The 19,685-nt window shown below is 38.7% G+C and overlaps 1 protein-coding gene across 9 annotated transcripts in view; it reads right to left on the reverse strand.

Annotated features, from left to right (window-relative positions):
* EDA (ectodysplasin A) overlaps positions 1-19,360 on the reverse strand; it is a 403,721-nt gene extending 384,361 nt beyond the window's left edge. For all 9 annotated transcript variants that reach the window (XM_060087148.1, XM_060087147.1, XM_060087145.1 and 6 more), the window contains exon 1: positions 18,837-19,360. In XM_060087148.1, coding sequence (XP_059943131.1) covers positions 18,837-19,232 — 396 coding nt within the window. In that variant the 5' untranslated portion in view covers positions 19,233-19,360. The remainder of the gene's footprint in view (positions 1-18,836) is intronic.
* Positions 19,361-19,685: the final 325 nt, after the last annotated feature.

The raw sequence follows: 19,685 nt of genomic DNA on the forward strand, positions 1-19,685 counted from the left end.
CAAACAAAAACAAAAAAATAATCAACAGCAGAAACACATAAAAAAGAATGTTAAAGGGTGTTATTAGGCAGAAGGAAATTATCCCAAACAGAAGCTTGGGAAGACAAGAAGGAATGAAGAGTAAGGAAAAGAGTGGACATAGGGGGAATCTAAATGAATATTGACTATAAAACAATAACAACACTGTTATGTGCAGTTTAAATTATATAGATAATTAAATTACAAAACAACAGTAGCATATAGTTAGCTGGGGGTAAATAAGGCCTTTTCACTTTATAGGAAGAGGTGAAAGAACTAATTTATATCAGAGTATAATAAGTCAAGAATGCATGTTGTGGGGCTTCCCTGGTGGCACAGTGGTTGAGCGTCCGCCTGCCGATGCAGGGGACATGGTTTCGTGCCCTGGTCCAGGAGGATCCCACATGTCGCAGAGCACCTGGGCCCGTGAGCCATGGCTGCTGAGCCTTCACGTCCGGGGCCTGTGCTCCGCAACGGGAGAGGCCACAACAGTGAGAGGCCCGCGTACCGCAAAAAAAAAAAAAAAAAGAATGCATGCTGTAATCTTTACTAAGCCAATAGTAAAAGAATGTATATCTACAAAGTTAACAAAAGATTTTAAAAAGTGAGTAAAAGGGCCTCCCTGGTGGCGCAGTGGTTAAGAGTCCGCCTGCCGATGCAGGGGATACGGGTTTGTGCCCCGGTCTGGGAGGATCCCATATGCCGCGGAGCGGCTGGGCCCGTGAGCCATGGCCACTGGGCCTGCGCATTCGGAGCCTGTGCTCCGCAACGGGAGAGGCCACAACAGTGAGAGGCCCACATACCGCAAAAAGAAAAAAAAAAAAAAAAAAAAAAAGTGAGTAAAAAAATCCAAAAGAATGCAATAAGGAGAGAAAAGGTTCATAGAACAGGCAGGATAAATAGAATGCAAACAGTATGTGGCATATTTAAAGATAATATATAATTAATTCCACTAAATGAAAATTGATTAAATGTGCCAGTTAAAAGAGACAGACTGAATTAAAAAAGGAAATTATGTCTGTTTACAAGAGATGCATTTAAAATATACATAAAGGTTAAATTTTTTTTTTTTTTTTTTTTTTTTTTTTTTGTGGTACGTGGGCCTCTCCCTGTTGTGGCCTCTCCTGTTGTGGAGCACAGGCTCAGCAGCCATGGCTCACAGGCCCAGCTGCTCTGCGGCACGTGGGATCTTCCCGGACCCGGGCACGAACCCGTGTCCCATGCATCGGCAGGCAGACTCCCAACCACTGCGCCACCAGGGAAGCCCAAGGTTAAATATTTTAAAGATGGAAGATATATCATGCAAATGGTACCCAAAAGAAAGAAGCAATATTAATATCAAACAATGTAGACTTTAAGGTAATATGCATTACTAGAGATAAACAAGGACATTTCATAATAATAAAAGGTTCAATTCAACAGGAAGATATAACAGTACTAAATTTGTATGCACCTAATAACATGATCTCTAAATATATGAATCAAAAATTACCAGAACTAAAAGAAGACATGGATAAATACATAATTATCATGAGAAATTTTTATTTCATGTATTTGGTTTAATGGATTAAAATAGAAAAGCATCAGGAAAACATATCAGCTGAATCTGATTAAATTTTTTTAAATCTCAGAAAATTCTCTTCCATCTACTCTTATGAGTTTTCTCAACTTTTATATCATGAGAGATTTTTAACACAAATATCTCAGCAACTGATAGAACAGGTAGACAAATGTTTGATACATTTTGATACATGTTTGATACTATAGGACATATATTCTTTCAACTACACACAGAGCATTTATAAAAATTGATGATATACTGGGCCATGAAGTTCCCATGAATAGCAAATACTTTAAATCATACAGAGGTGTCCTCTAACCACAGTGGAATTAAGCTGAAAATCAATAACAAAAAGATTTCCATGTTTGGAAATCAATAAATAAACTTAAAAAGACTAAAGAAGAAACCACAATGGAAATCAGAAAATATTTTTGGTACTGAATAATGAAAATACAGTATATCAAAACTTATATGACATGCTAAAACTGTGCTTAGAGAGAAATTTATATTCTAAAATGCATATATTAGAAAAGAAGAATGATGTAGGCATCTTCTCAAGAAATTAGAGTTTTTTAAACCAGCAAATTAAAGCCAAAGAAAGTAGAAATAAGAAAATTTAAAAGATAATAGCAGAAATTAATGAAATAGAAATCAAACAATCCATAATGTGAATCAACTAATAAAACAATAAATTCCTGGAAGACTAACCAAGAAAAAAGAGAGCATACACTAATAATCAATATCAGGAATGAAAAGGGGAAAACACTACACATCATACAGATTAGAGGTTAATGATTTAAACACACTATAGTACACAAACTGCCAATACATATATCAACTTGCATGGATCTCAAGGGCATTATACTGAGTGAAAAAAGCCAACCTCAAAATGTTAACATACGGTATTCCATTTATATAATATTCTCAAAATGACAAAATTACAGAGATGGAGAAGAGATTAGTTGTCAGGGGTTAGAAATAATAGGGAGTGGGAGATGTGAATAGAAGGGACAGCACAAGGGATATCTCTGCAGTGCTGAAACAGTTCTGTATTTGGCAATGATGGCTACAAAAATCTATATGTGATAAAATGATAGAACTATACACATACTTTATATCTACATAAATTTCCTGGTTTTTATATTGTACTATAGTTACATTAGATGTAACCAAAGGGGGAAACTGGCTAAAGGATCCACATGATCTCTTTGTAACACCACTGTAAGAATCTTCTGAATCTATAATTATTTTAAGACACAGTTTTTAAAACAGGTAATGATAACTGCAATGAGAAAAGACTTCACACCTATTAGGATAGTTATTTTCAAAAATATATAAAACAACAAGTGTTGGTGAGGATGTGGAGAAATTGGAACACATGTTGGTAGGGTATGGAATAAACTGTGCATTGCTTGTGGGAATATAAAATAGTGCAGCCACTGTGGAAAACAATTTGACGGCTCTTCAAAAAAATTAAACGGGGTTTCCCTGGTGGTGCAGTGGTTGAGAGTCCGCCTGCCGATGCAGGGGACGTGGGTTCGTGCCCTGGTTAGGGAGGATCCCACATGCCGCGGAGTGGCTGGGCCCGTGAGCCATGGCCGCTGAGCCTGCATGTCCGGAGCCTGTGCTACGCAACGGGAGAGGCCACAACAGTGAGAGGCCTGTGTACCGCAAAAAAAAAAAAAAAAAATTAAACGGAATTACCATATGATCCACCAATTTCACACAAAAGAACTAAAAGCTGGGACACATATACTTGAACACCGATATTCATAGCAATATTATTCACAAATGCCAAAAGACACAAACAAGCAAAATGTCCATCAACAAATGAACAGATAAACAAAATATGGTGTACACACACACACCAAAAAAAAACAACACAGTGGAATATTATTCAGCCACTGAAAAGGAATAAAATTCTGATACATACTACAACATTGATGAAATGACACAGACACAAAAGAAGAAATATTGTATGATTCCACTTATATGAGGTATCTAAGATGGGCAAAGTCAAAGAGACAGAAAGTAGAATAGAGGCTACCAGTGACCACAGGTAGGGGGAAATAGGGATTTACTGTTTAATGGGTATGGATTTTGTTTGGGAGGATTGAAAGAGTTCTGAAAATAGACAGCGATGATGGGTACACAACATTATGAATGTACTCTGTACCACTGAACTGTATAGTTAAAAATGGTTATAATGGTAAGTTTCATGTTATGTATATTTTACCATAATTAAACAAAAGATAAGTGAGGATATCATGAAACTCTTTATGTGAATAAATTTAAAATTTTTGCTAAATGTATTTCTAGGACACAAAACTTACCAAAACTGAATAAAATCAGAAAATCAGAAAATCTTACGTCTATTAAGATAGCACATCTAGAGTTTAAAATCTCCCCTTCCTCCACCCAAAAAATTCCAGGCCCAGACGCTTCAGTACATTTGAGGAAGAAATATTACTAATATTACATAAACTCGTACAGACAAAACATAAAGAAGAAACACTTTCAACTAATTTTACAAGAACATTTTGACCTTGTCCAAACCTGATGAAGAAGGAAAATTACGTTAATCTCAATCATGTATATAGATGCAAAGATCCTAAATGAAATTTTAGCAAACCAACTCAGCAATATATAAAATAAATAATACATTACATTTAGGACAACTGAAGAAAAGCTGGGAAAAAGAAAAACAAGCAAACTTGAACACTGAGGCAATCTCAAGCATCTCTTTATGTTGATGATATAGTTTTATAAGGAAAATAAATATTCAGATGATCAGAAATGTATACAACTAAATGAAATCAAGAAAAAGAAATAACAGTATGCATTTCAAACAGAATTATGAAATTATATATCAATGCTTAGAATGGAGCTAAGGTAAGTGCTGAATGTAGTGAAAAATAGGACATAATGTAGATAGACTGTCACCCACTGTAAATGTTTGCAAATGGATATTCTTTAAACAAAGAGGATTATTACAGGTGATTCTATATGAATGTCAAAGCCTTAATTTCTAGGCTTTGCATTTTGTACATGAGAAGAAATATGACAATCTGAGCTAATGATAAAATAAACTGAAAGTCCTAAATAAATAAATAAATAAAACATCAAGACTAAGTATGGTTTATCCCACAAGTGCAAAGTTGGTTTAACACCACATTAAAAGAATAAAGGGGAAAAAATCATATAATTATCTCAATAGATGCAGAAAAACCATCTGATATAATGCTATATCCATTCATGATTAAAACAAAACTCTCAGTAAACCAGGACTAACAAAGAACTTTTAAATTGATAAAGAACTAGAAAAAACTTAAACAAAAAACTACAGCAAACATACCTAAAGGTGAAATGTTAAGCACTTATCCCTCTTAGATTGGGAATGGGACAAAGATGCCTGCTATTACTATTTCTATTCAACACAGTTCTGAAGGTTCAAGACAGTGCAATAAGGTAAGAAAAACATGTTTAAGTATACATATTGGAAAGGAAAAAGTAAAAAACTTGTCATTTTTCACAAACAGTGTGATAGTGTATGTAGAAAATCCACAAGACCTACAGATAATTTATTGGGATTAATAAATGAGTTCAGGGCTTCCCTGGTGGTGCAGTGGTTGAGAGTCCATCTGCCGATGCAGGGGACACGGATTCGTTTCCCAGTCTGGGAAGATCCCACATGCTGTGGAGCGGCTAGGCCCGTGAGCCATGGCCACTGAGCCTGCACGTCTGGAGCCTGTGCTCCGCAACGGGAGAGGCCACAACAGTGAGAGGCCCGCGTACCGCAAAAGAAAAAAAAAAAAATGAGTTCAGCACAATGCTGCATACAAAGTCAATATGTAAACTATATTTCTAAGCATCAGCCAGAAGCAATTTAAAAATGAGATTTTAAAATGATATGGTCCCAGGTTGGTTTTCCTGTGAAGCAGACTGGGAGACGTAGATTATCAAGCACTACTTTTATTAGGAAGTGCTTTTGGGATCAACATATGTGTAAGAGGAAAAAAGCAATCCCCAAAAGACCCTAGCCAAATTCATAGGTAGCTCTGGAGCTGGTATGGCCCTTCAGAAGTTTCTGGATTTGGGGAGAAAGGGGCAAGCCTTTATACCTCCTCATCAATCAGGCACTGACTGGATACAGGATGCCCTGGAAGGAAGCATCTCCTTGGGTGAGACAATTTTCTTCAACCAAGACATGGACTGAGGAAATGGATCACAGCATCAACTGAAGATAACATTTTAAATGGCTTCAAAAATATCAAATACCTTGGAATAAATCTAATGAAAGGTGTGCAAGAGTTCTACACACAAAACTATAAAATATTACCAAGAAAAATTAAAGACCTAAATGAATGGAGATATATACCATATTCACAGATTGGAAGATTCAATATTATAAAGATATAAGTTCTCCCTAAACTGATTTTTAGATTCAATCCAATCAAAACAAAATCCCAGGAGGGTTTTTTCCCTTAATTTTATTTTACTCTGGTTAGAACACTTAACAGGCGACCTACCCTCTTAACAAAATTTTAAGTGTACAATACATTATTGTTGACTATATATATATGTTCTACAGCGGATCTCTAGAACTTATATTGTTTAAGTGAAATTTAATGCCTGTTGATTAGTAACTCCACATTTTCTCTCCCCACCCCCAGCTCTAGGAAACCATCATTCCACTCTTTGATTCTATAAACTTGACTACTTTAGATACCTCATATAAGTGGAATCATGCAGTATTTGCCTTTCTGTTTCTGGCTTATTTCACTTAGCATAACATCCTCAAGGTTCATCCATGTGTCACATGTGGCAGAATTTCCTTCATTTTTAAAGTTGAATAGTATTCTATTGTATGTATATACCACATTTTCTATATCCATTTATGTATCAGTGGACATTTCTATTGTTTCCACATCTTAGCTATTGTGAATAATGCTGTAATGTACATGGAAGTGCAAATATCATTTTGAGATCCTGATTTCAAAGCTTTTGAATAAGCATCCAGAATTAAGGTTTCTGAATTGCATGGTAGTTGTTTTTAATTTTTTGAGGAACCTCCATACTGTTTTACACAGTGGCTGCATCACTTTACATGCCCCCCAATAGTATACAAGGGTTACAATTTTTCCATATGCTTACCAACAATGTCTTTTGTTTTTGTTTTTGTTTTTTGATCATTGTTATCCCGGCAGGTGTAAGGTAATATCTCAGTGTGGTTTTGATATGCATTTTCCTGATGATAAGTGATGCTGAGCATCTTTTCATATATGTGTTGAACATTTATATGTCTTCTTTGGAGAAATAATCTATTCAAGTCTTTATCCCATCTTTCAATCAAGTTATTGAGACTTGTTTTTTGCTATTGAGTTGCAGGAGTTCCTTATATATTTCGGAGATTAACCCCTTCTCAGATATATGGTTTGAAGATATTTTCTCCCATTCTATAGGTTGCCTTTTCCCTCTGTGGATTGTTTCCTTTGCTGTACATAAGCTTTGTAGCTTGATGTAGTCCCACTTGTTTATGTATGGTTTTGTCACCTGTGCTTTTGGTGTTATACCCATGAAATCATTGCCAAGATCAAGATCCCTGATGTTTTCTTCTAGGAGTCTTACAGCTTCAGGTCTTATGTTTAAGTTTTTAATTCAGTTTGAGTTGATTTTTGTGAATAAGCTTCCAATTTCATTCTTTTGCATGTGAATATCCAGTTTTTCCAACACTAATTGTTGAAGAGACTATTCCCCACTGTATTCTTGGCACTCTTTTCAAAGATCAGTTGACTGTATATGTATGGATTTATTTCTAGGCTCCCTGTTCTGTTCAATTGGTCTATATGCCTGTCTTTATGCCAGCACCATACTGTTTTGATTATCATAGCTTTGTAATATAGTTTGATATCAGGAGTGGGATGCCTCCAGCTTTGTTCCTCTTTCTCAAGATTGCTTCAGATATTTGGGGTCTTTTGTGGTTCCATACAAATTTTAGAATTGTTTGTTCTATTTCTTTGAAAAATGCCATTGGAACTTTGATAGGGATTTCACTGAATATGTACATTGCTTTGGGTAGCATGGACATTTGAACTATATTAATTCTTCCAATTCATGAACATGGAATGTCTTTCCATTTGTTTGTATCTTCTTTAATTTCTTTCATCAATATTTGTAGTTTTCAATATATGTCTTTTGCCTCCTTAGTTAAGTTTATTCCTACGTATGATATTCTTCTTCATGCTATTATAAATGGGATTGTTTTCCTAATTCCTTTTCAGATAGTTTATTGTAGTATATAGAAATGCAACTGATTTTTGTTACGCTGATTTTGTATCCTGCAACCTTACTGAATTTGTTTATCAGTCCGTGTCACCTGCAAACAGGGACAATTTAACTTCTTCCTTTCTGATTTGGATGCCTTTTACTTTTTCTTGCTTAATTGCTCAAGCAACAACTCCTACTATATCTGTTCTATATCAGTGAAGAGAACAGATGAGAGTGGCATCCTTGCCTTGTTCCTCATCTTAGAAAAAGAGCTTTCAGTTTTTCACCATTGAGTATGATGTTACCTGTGGGCTTTTCCTATATAGCCTTTATTATGTTGAGGTACTTTCTTATTATTTCTGGTTTGTTGAGAGTTTTTATCATGAAAGAGTGTTGAATTTTGTCAAATGCTTTTTCTGCATCTATTCAGTTAATGTAGTTTATCACATCAATTGACTTTCATATGTCGAATCATCCTTACATCCAGGAATAAATCCCATTTGGTCATAGTATATGATCCTTTTAATATGCTGTTGTATTCAGTTTGTTAGTATTTTTTGAGGATTTCTACAGTTATATTCATCACGGATATTGGCCTGGATATTGGTAGCTTTCTTTTCTTTTGGTGTATTTGCCTTACTTTGGTATCAGGGTAATGCAGATCTCATAAAGTGAGTTTGGAAGTGCTCCTCCTCTTCAATTTTTTTGGAGGAGTTTAAGAAATGTTGGTGCTATTTCTTCTTTATATGTTTGGTAGAATTCACCAGTGGAGCCATCTGGTCCTGTGATTTTCTTTGTTGGGAGGTTTTTGATTACTAAATCAATCTCCATACTAGTTATAGGTGTGTTCAGACTTTCTAACTCTTCCTGATTTAGTCTTGGTAGGTTGTATGTTTCTAGAAATTTGTTGACATACAATTAATTGTTCACAGTAGTCTCTTATGATCCTTCTTATATCTTTGCCATCAGTCTTAATGTCTTTTCTTTCATTACTGATTTTGAGTCCTCTTTTTTTGTATTTAATCTAGCTAAGGGTTTATCAGTTTTGTTTATCTTCTCAAAAATCCAATTCTTCGTTTTGTTGATTTTTCTAGCTTCTATTTTGTTTATTTCTGCTCTAATCTTTGTCATTTCCTTCCTTCTTCTGACTTTGGACATTGTTCTTCTTTTCCTAGCTCCTTGAAGTATAAAGTAAGGTTGTTTATATGAGATTGTTCTTCTTTTTAAATGTAGACATTTACTGCTATTAACTTCCCTCTTGGTACTGCTTTTGCCACATCCCATAAGTTTTGGTATACTGTATTTTTGTTTTTGTTTGTCTCAAGGTATTTTCTAATTTCCTTTTTGATTTCTTCTTTGACCCAATGGTTGTTAAAGAGTGTAGTGTTTAATTTCCACATATTTGTGAATTTTCCAGTTTTCCTTTGGCTATTGATTTCTAGTTTCATTCCACTGTGTTCAGAAAAGATACCTGGTGTGATTTTAATCTTTCTAAATTTGTGAAGACCTGTTTTGTGATCTAACATGTTATCTTTCCTGGAGAAAGATATGTATGCTTGCAAAGGATGTGCATTGTGCTGCTGTTGGATGGAATGTTCTGTATATTTTTGTTAGGTCCATTCACTCTATACTGTTGTTGAAGTACTCTGTTTCCTTATTGTTCTTCTGTGTAGATGGTCTATCCATTACTGAAAGTGGGGTATTGAAGTCTCCCATATAATTGTATTACTGTCTATTTCTCCCTTTGATTCTGTCAACATTTGTTTTATATATTTAGGTTCTTTGATGTTGGTGCATATATATTTATAATTGTTATATCTTCCTGTTGGATTGACCCTTTTATTATTATATAATGTCCTTCTTTGTCTCGTCTGAGTTTTTGACTTAAAGTCTATTTTGTCTGATATAAGTATAGCCACCCCTGCTCTCTTTTGATTACCATTTGCATAGACTACCTTTTTCCATTCTTTCACTTTCAGCCTGTGTCCTTAAATCTAAAGTGAGTTTCTTGTAGAAAGTATATAGTTGGGTCTTGCTTTTATCTTTTTAGCCACTCTATGTCTTTGACTGAGAGAGTTTTATCTATTTACATTTAAAGTAATTATTGATAGGGAAGGATTTACTATTGCCATTTTGTTGTTTCCTGTTAGCCTTAGAGTCTTTTGATTGTATTTCCTCTCTTGCTGTCTTTGTGTTTTGTTGATTTTTTTGTATTGATAAGCTTTATTTTCTTTTTCTTTTTTCTATAGGTATTTTTTGTGGTTACCTTGGGATTTAAAATATCTTGTAACAGTCTATTTTAATCTGATAAGAACTCAAGTTAAATTGTATACAAAAACTCTACATTCTAGCTTCTTCCCCATACACACTGTGCTACTTTTCCCACATCTTACATCTATTTAGATTGTGTCTTTTAACATATTTTTATAGTTACTTTTAATACTTTTGTCATTTAACTTTTATGCTAGAAATAAAAGTGACTTATCCACTACCATTACAGTAATATAGTATTCTGTATGTGTCTATATATTTATCTTTACCAACAAGTTTCATACTTTCTTATACTATCATGTAGCTGTTTAATATCCTTTCATCTCAAGTTGATATACTCCCTTTAGCATTTCATGTAAGGCAGGTCTAGTGGTGATGAACTTCCTCAACTTTTATTTGTCTAGGAATATCTTTATCTGTCCTTACTTTTGACAGGTATAGTATTCTTGGTTGGCAGGGTTTTTTTTTTTTTTTTCAGCACTTGGTATATCATCCCACTCCCTTCTGGCCTGCAAGGTTTCTACTGATAAATTTGCTGATAGTCTTTTGAGGGTTCTCTTGTATATGAAAAGTTCCTTTTCTCTGGCTAGTTTCAGATTTTCTCTTTGTCTTTAACTTTTGACAGTTTAATTATAATATGTCTTAGTGTGGACTTCTCTGGGTTTATTTATTTAGCAGTGCCCTTTAGGCTTCTTGAATCTGGTTGTCCATTTCCTTCCCAAGATTTGGATTGTGTTCAGCCATTAATTTTTTTGAATAAGCTTTCTAGTTTTCCCTCTCTTCTTTTGAGATTCCCCTACTGCCCCTATTGGTCCACTTGATGGTGTCCCTTAAGCTTCTTCACTCTTTTTCATTCTTTTTTCTTTTTGTTCCTCTGACTGAATTATTTCCAGTGACATTAGTTCACTGATACTTTGTCTTGCTTTATCTAGTCTGCTATTGTATCCCTCTCATGAGTTTTTCAGTTCGATTATTGTGCTCTTTAGCTCCATGATTTCTGTTTGGCAGTTTTCAAATATTTTCTATATCTTTGTTGAAATTCTCACTTTGTTCATGCATTGTTCTCTTGATCTTGGTGAGCATCTTTATAACACTTATTTTGAATTCTCTGTCAGATAAATCTCATAACTGTTTCATTAGGGTCAGTTTCTGGAGACTTAATGCGTTCCTTTATTTGGAACTTCTTTGCTGATTTTTCATCTTCCTTTACTCTCTATGTTGGTGTCTGCATATTACACAAAGCAAGTACCTCTCCCAGTCTTCATGGACTGACTAGCCTTGCATGGACTGACTAGGCTTGCACTGGAGAAGATCTCCACCAGTTAGCCTAGTCAGAGATTCTGAGGGCCTCTAACAACTCTTTCCCTCCCCAGGGAGAAGCAAGAAGCTTTGGTTTCTTTCTACTCAATCTGTGCTGAGGGGGGAGGAGCTATGGCATTTACCAGTCCAAAATGCCATTTCCATTCTCTTCCACATGGCCGGACTGTGCTGGATGCATCAGAGCTCCAAGCCTGGCAAGACAGGTGCCAGTTCTTTGGGAAGTCCCAGAGAAATTTTCGCACTGAATGCACAGATCTACTCTTTCATCTCCAGGAATAAGCTGAAAGCTGGAATGTTTCATCCATTCACTCTATACTGAGCAGGGGGGAGGATATATGGTATCTACCCACCCCAACCATTGTCTTGTTCTCCCCCAGGAGGCTAGAATGTGCTAGATCCCTTAAAGCTCCTAGACTGGCAAGTCAGATGCCAGTTCTCTGGGCAGCCCTGGAGAAGTTGGAGCACTAGATGCACAGATAAACTCTTTCCTTCCCCAGCGGAATGTTGAGAGCTAGGATTTTTTGTCTTCTTGCTCTGTGCTCAGCAGGAGGAAAGATCTATGGTGTCTACCAGCCCAAGCCACCATCTTTGTTCTCCCCTAGGGAGATCCATCAGATTTCTAAGACTGGCAGGACAGAAACCATTCCTCAGAAAACTAGGGTGCTAGATGTGTGAATCAATCCCTTCCCTCCCTAGGAGAAGCTGGAAGCTAGGGGCTGTCTTCCTTATCACAGGGTGCTGTGGTGGTGGCAGGGACTCTGGTGAGAGGCTGTCTCAAATCTCCCTACTGGCTTCAGTGTGTCTGGTTTCATGTTTGCCCTGGGTACAGGAGCCTTTCAGTTAGTTCCTGGATTTCTCACAAAGGAAATTTGTCCATGAATTGTTGCTGAATTGGTGTGTTTGTGGGGGAAAGGATGGTCCAGGACTTCCTAATCCACCATCTTGCTGATGTTATTCTCTTAAGAATTACTTTTTTTTTTTTTTTTGGTCAGATGTGACTAGCTGATTCTAAAACAGATACAGACAGGCAAAGAGCCAAGAACATCCAAGATACTTTTAAAGAAGAGGAACAAGGTAGAAGGATATCAAGAGCTTATTATAAAGTCCAATAATTAAGACTATGGTATTTGTGCAATGACAAATAAACTAGTAGGGGACTTCCCTGGTGGCACAGTGGTTAAGAATCTGCCTGCCAATGCAGGGGACACGGGTTTGATCCCTGGTCTGGGAAGATCCCACATACTGCAGAGCAACTAAGCCCATGCACCACAACTACTAAGCCTTCACTCTAGAGCTCGCGAGCCACAACTACTGAGCCCACATTCCACAACTGCTAAAGCCTGTGCGCCTAGAGCCTGTGCTCCGCAACAAGAGAAGCCACCACAATGAGAAGCACACTCGCCGCAACTACAGAAAGCCCACGTGCAGCAACAAAAACCCAAACGCAGCCAAAAATAAATAAATAAATTTATTTTTAAAATAGACTAATAGAACAGAACAAACAATTCAGAAACAATCTGACACATATGTAGACACTTGGTTTATGACAAAGATGACACAATAGAGATGGGGAGGAAAAGACATTCCCTATAATAAATGGCACTGGGTTGAATATCTATATGGAAAAGACAAAACTTGGCCCCTGTATCTCATCATACACAAAAAATCAATTTCAGGTGGACAGCAGATCTAAATGTGAATGGCAAAAGCATAAAGCTTCTAGATGATAATATGGGAGAATATCTAAATGCTCTCAAGGTAGGAAAATACTTCTTAAATGGCACACAAAAAACACTAGCCATAAAGGAAAATACTGAAAAACTAGACACATTAAAATTTAAAACTTCTGTTCATCAATGGATACTATAAAGAGATTTGGGAAGGGTTTGCAACAAAAAAATTCAAAAGTGGTTCGTAGCCAGAGTACATAAAAAATTCCTACAAATCTATAAGAATAAACAACCCAATAAAAATGTGCAAAAGACTTGTATAGGCACTTCACAAAAGAAGATAACCAAATAGATAATAAACATATGAAAAGAAGTACAACTGCATTAGTCTTCTGAGAAATGCCAGTTAAAATCACAATGTGATATTACTACAAACCCACCCACCAGAATGGTTATAATTTAACGAGTGATAATAACAAGTATTATCAAGGATGTAGAACAACTAGAATTCTCATACATTGCCAGTGGGAATGCAAATTGGTTCAATCACTGAGAAAAGCTGTCATTATCCATAAATTTGAAAATATGCATTCCCTATGACCCAGAAATTCCAATTCTAGGTATATACCCAACAGAAATTCAAGTACATATAACCAAAAGACATGTATAATAATATTCATAGTACTGTTATTTATAATAACCCCAAACAATAAACAATCCAAATATTCATTATCAGTAGAATGAATAAACTGTGGTATATTCAAACAACGGAATAATATACAAAAATACAAATAAAAAACTACAGCTGCATGCAACATCATGGATATCAAAAAACATAACATCGAGCAAAAAAAAAAAAAGCTCCTCCCCAAAATACATAATATTTGATTTCACTTATATCAAGTTCAAAATGGGCAAAACTAATCTATGATGTTAGACATCAGGACAGTCATTCACTTTGGAGGAGGATGGTATAGTGATAAGGTGGGGGTTTTGAGATGCTATTTCTATTTCTTGCCTGAGTTCTGGTAACATTAGTGTATTCACTTTAGAGTAATTCATCCAGTTGTACAATTATGATTTGTGACCTTTTCTGTATGTATGTTACACTTCAATAGAAAAGTGGGGGAAAAAGAAATGAAGAGCTAAGTGATGGGTATTTATAGACTAGTCAGATAAAACTGGTCCTCTATGAGGGCCACCCTGCAGGCAATGCAAGTGGTTTCTCTTGGTCATGTTCTTGGGGATTAAATGGCTTCAGAAGTTCTCTAGTATAAAGAGATCTTCTCTATAACGTAATCACAGATAAAGTACAAGTTATTTTTCACAAGATCTAAGAGAGAAAGAAAGATGAGACCTACATGCATATAAAACAGAACATCAAATAATACATTACAAAAAAACTTTTTGCACCATCATAGAGGTAATGTAGTTAGGGCTTTTCTCCATTTTACTATCTAAAGATTCTAGAAACCAGTGAAACATTGCCAGTGGAACTATTTACTCACCTAAGCACACTTGACAACTCACAGGCTTAGCAAGGCCTGAGGAACACAGGCCTGTTAAAAATGTCTTTGTTTTACATGAACATCTCTAAAGGCCCCAAATAATATTCAAGCCAACAAGTGTTTAAGTACCCTAACTATAATCAGCACTGTGTACCACGTATTGTGGAAAAAGACAAAAAGGAAGGCAGATTTCCAAGGAGCTCTAATATAAAGGCACAAGTTTTATTAAACGCAATAACAACAATAACTGGAGAATGATTCCAAGACAGGATATGGTGGGTGGGTTGCAGGAGTAGAATCGGTAAGAGAGAAAATGGGATAGGTATAATGCAGCCAGTTGATCAAAAGCCTTGAATGTCACACTGAAAAAATCTAGATTTAAACCTATAGAAAATGATCTTATCTGGATCCCACTCCCCTAAAAAATTCTTGGATTTAGCGATTCCCAGTCATTTTCTTGATCAACAGGCCTTAATAATTAACATCAAATCTAGATATACTAATGTCCTATCTAGTTAAACCAGAGATGTTTTGTGCAAAGTTAAGGTTGACTTCTATGACATCACCTCAAATAATTAGGGACATATTCCAAATATTGCTAACAGTCCCCAATAAACCCTTATAAGTCTACACAAACATATTTTTCTAAACACTTAAACCTTAGAGTTTCAGTTAGAGTACCTCTTGGGGAAATCATCTGAATGAGACACTACCTTTATTTGCCTCCCCCACAAAATAATCTTTCAACCATTAAAAGATATCTAATACTTAATATAGTGGCTGACCCATAGCAGGCTTTCTATTTATTGAACTAGATTGTTAAATTACACCAGTATATTAACCTTACTCATCTCTCTCATGGTTTAGTAGAGTTTGATCATCACCCTCTCTCAACCTCTCTCTCCAGACTGAAAAAACAACTAGAAAGTCCCTCTAACCTTTTGATCAATTTAATTTGTTTTCTGGGGATTTGTATCAGCTGTTAAGTTTTTCTTGATAAGCAGCCACCAGAATTACCTATATGATTGTGAATGCAAATTCACTTTTGGTCTTTTACATGGAAAAGATAAGAGTTTTGTTGCATCATTGTTTTCAACACCCTTCCTGATAATGCCCACCATATTCTCGGCTTTGAGGACCACAATCACAACTGGGCCAACTTCTTCATAGACAGATAAACAGTGATTTTTATTTTAATCTTTTTTACTCTAACAATAACATTGTGTATTGTCTAACGCAGAGACTGATGAGATGTATTTAGCTCCTGAGATCATCTCCAGTGAGTATCCAGATAAACCTACAGATACTCAGCTACTCCAGCTGAAGGAGACAGGTATGATTCCAGAAGGTCCAAAGTAACCCTTTCATTTTTTTATCATGAGCAACTGTGCCCCCACTGGGAAGGCTTTTCTAATAAGTCCCTAGGAGAACTTTGCTGATCTCTCTGCTATGCATCCTGACTGCCCTAATTTCCTTCTGTATTCTGTTTGTAAAGTTTTTAAATTGAGGGATGACATATATACATCTTCAGTGACTTCTAGATCCCTTTCTTGAGTCATAACTGAGCCCATCATCTCATAAGCATGAATAGGTTTGCATGACCTTATACAATGAAGTGCCTCTGACTATTCTGCCCACTTGGTCTCATGAGATCTTCCTGTAATTTATTCTCATCAGTTTGCCTTCACTCCTTGCAGATAAACTGGTGAGAAACCTGAATGTTCTGCTCATTGAAGGGTGTATATTTTTATCTTTTTTCCTCTCCATCTAAGAGCTGCTGTAACAGCAGCTGTTTGTGTTGAAAACTAAAATATAAAAATATGACCTACGTGGCCAAATCCCACAGGCTGTTTACTTCCTTATTTATGAATCAGATTCTGTCAGCACAACTTAGAATCTTGACTGTCAGCAATACTGCAATTAAATGTCCTTGCAAAGCCAGCAGAGGGTGCACCAGGGCACTGGAAATTTTATCCAAGATGTAGCCATATTAATTTAATAGCCAATCAAGGTTTCCTTTTTTTTTTCTTTTCTTGGTATACTAAAACTAACACCCTCAAGAAAAACTTATGTTGAATCTGGGCTAAAATTCCTTCAAAGCATACTCTAATTCTTCTGAAAGTGAAGTTCAGGAAGAATAAAGAATACATGGTTAAACGTAGTCTGACCAAAATGCAGGTAGAGTAGAAGAAAATGATGCAGATCGGAGCCTTCTCCTTTGCAAAAATTCCATAGCTCTACCCAGCTACCAGACAAAAGGCTCCAGGAAGTAGTATATTATAGGGGAATGGGCACTGAACTGGGAGTAAAGAGACCAACTTCCATTCTAATTTTGATCAGAGTTGTATGACCTTGGACAAGTCATTTCCCCCATAGGAACTATGTGTTCTCCAAGGGTAATGATCAAATGGATTCATGGCCCCTCGTAACTCTAAAAAACTCTGACTCCAATTGATGTCAGCAAATGTAAAAAGCCAGTATGCTTGTTATTACTTCTCGAAAAGATTAAAACGGAAAAAATAAAGGACAGAAGATAGGGCGCTGTATTTAAACCTAGACAGAACTATTTGAAGCACCACGCAAAGGCAACTAAATGCCATTACAGACCCTATGAGAATCCCATACCATCACAGAAGCCCCAGAATACAGCTGTTCTACTAATCCTCAGCCTACAAACAGGGGTCTGTCCATTCTGAATGCCAAAAGGCCTTGCCACCATTTGACTAAGGAAGTTCAATTCCTTCATCTTTTCACAGAGAAACCAATGTTCAGCTGCTAAGTATTTCTACTGGGCATAGTCGTGGGGCAGGGGCGGGGCGTTGTTGTTGGGAGGTGGATAGATAAACGGAACCAGAATCCTAGTTAATTATCATTTAGCTATTTTGTTTAAAGTTTCAAGTATGAGAAGCATGTCTACTGATTCTCTTCTTTGATAAGCTGTTATATAAGTTGAAGTGTGCTAGCAAAACATTTTAAGGCTCAAGACAGCCTTCCAATGCAAAATGTAGAAACTGTGTCGGCCCTAATATTAAAGCATTATCATGAATGTGACACCAGCTTTGGATGGGTGGTCAATGTTTACAGAGTATGACAATGACTCTGGATGTGGTAGTAAATATAGAAGGCCTGGGTCACTCACCTCAAGGAACTTATTTGTACAACTTGCCCTCTTCCCCAAGAGGAACAAATTGACTGTTATTCTTTAACCACCTCAAAAGGATCCTCGGCTGCTTCTCTTAAGTTTTACGTGAGACAAAATATGGCAAACAAGAGAATACTTAGCTTAAGGGCACTAAATTTCCTTAATAAAGAGCTAGAAAAAGTAGAAAACAAACACCAAAGCTAACAGTTTGCTAACCAGGGCACAAACACCATAAAGATTGTATTAAAAAACAAAAGAAACAAAAAACAAACAAAAACAAACAAACAAAAAAAACTGGGAGACTATTCTTGAGTCATTATTCCATCAGTAGATTCCTGCTTACAAGCAAGCAGGAGTGAAGACACTTCACACCAAACCCCCCCACCCCACTCCCCAAAACAGAGTCAGAACCGGCATGCAAAGGGTGAGTTTTATTCCAAAGATTTTTTAAACTGCTGTTTCAGAAGTTGTCTAGCAAGACGGCATATTTCTACCAGAATTCCTCAGGGGCGCTGATCCTCACTAGAACACCGAGGACAATCCGTCTCAAATTGCAGGTAGGTGTGAACAAGCCCACGATCTGGTCAGTGCACCAGCACCCCGGCGCCGAAAACACGGTTCAAAGTTGTTTCAACGGGCGTGGAGCAGTTATTACAGCTGTTTACAGCTCTAACTCCAAAAGAGAGCCTGCTAGTGCTGGCATCAGCTCTGGACACGAAAAAACAAGCACCGCGGGCGGAGAATCTCACCGGGAGCAGAAGGGCCAGGCTGCTGCCGTTAGTCAGCCAGGGGGGCAGCGCCCGCACCTTCGGCCGGGAGCGCCGCCAACTTTTCCCGAGGCAGCCGGAGCTGGGGGCGGCGGGCGCCGGCCAGAGTTCCCAAGTCCGGGGGTCCTGAGAGACTCAGGGTGAGCTGGGCCAGGGACCCCTGAGGACAACCTGCCCCGGGGCGACCTCTCCCCAGCTCGCCCGCCCCCTCCCCGATACCGCCGTCGAACTCGGCTCGAGGTGGCAAAGTCCTCCCCGGGCCCCCGCCCTGCGCACATGGGGAGGGGGCCCTGCCCCTCCAGGGTGACTCACCTGGTGCCCGTCCTGGGTGTCTGGGGGGAGCGTAGCTTCTCCCCGTTCCAGCAGCTGCTGCTGCGGGGATGGCTGCCCGAAGTGGCGGGTGATGGAACCGTCGGGGTCGAGGCCACCGGGGCTGCTCAGGGTGCCCGAGGTGCCGAGGTTACCGGGACCGCCGAGGCGGGACTCGGCTCCCCGCTCCCGCCGCAACTCGGAGCGCAACTCTAGGTAGCAGCACAACGTCAGCAGGTGGAGGGCCAGCGAGAGGCCAAAAAAACCCAGGAAGAGCCGGCAACTGTTCCCTTCGCCAGCCCGGGCAGGGGCCCCGCGACAGCCGCAGCCCTGGCTCCCGCGCTCCCGCGGCGCTGCCGCGGGCTGGAGTTCCCTGCGCTCCACCTCGGGGTAGCCCATGGCCTCCGGAGAAACCCACTCTCTGAGGCCCGGGAGCCTCCGCGTCTGCCTCAGCCCTTCGCGACCCCTGACAGGCGGCTACTGTCCTGCCATCGGCTGGGGACTGCAGGGACCCGTTCCTGCGCGACGGAGGCTGGGCGGGACCGAGGAGGGAGCAGCCGCAAGTGCAGCTCCACTCCGAGGGGTGGAAAAGGGAGGAGGAGGGGCGGCAAAGACGGGCGGCTCGGCCCCGCGGAGGGAATGAGGGAGGAGGCCCCGGCCGACCCCGCCCCGTGCCTCAAGCGGCTGCCGGGATGCCCAACCACCGAGCCCGCCAAGCCTTGGCGCCCCGCCCCATGCCTTTCCACCCGGGGCCTCCAGCTGCGGGGCGGGGTCTGGGGGCGTGTGGGTTCGCCTCTGCCCCGTGGCCCCACCCAGCTCTTCTCGCTCACCCCGTTCCAGTTGGTGACTGCG

The sequence above is a fragment of the Mesoplodon densirostris genome, chromosome X (genome assembly GCF_025265405.1).
Source record: "Mesoplodon densirostris isolate mMesDen1 chromosome X, mMesDen1 primary haplotype, whole genome shotgun sequence".
Classification (NCBI taxonomy): domain Eukaryota; kingdom Metazoa; phylum Chordata; class Mammalia; order Artiodactyla; family Ziphiidae; genus Mesoplodon; species Mesoplodon densirostris.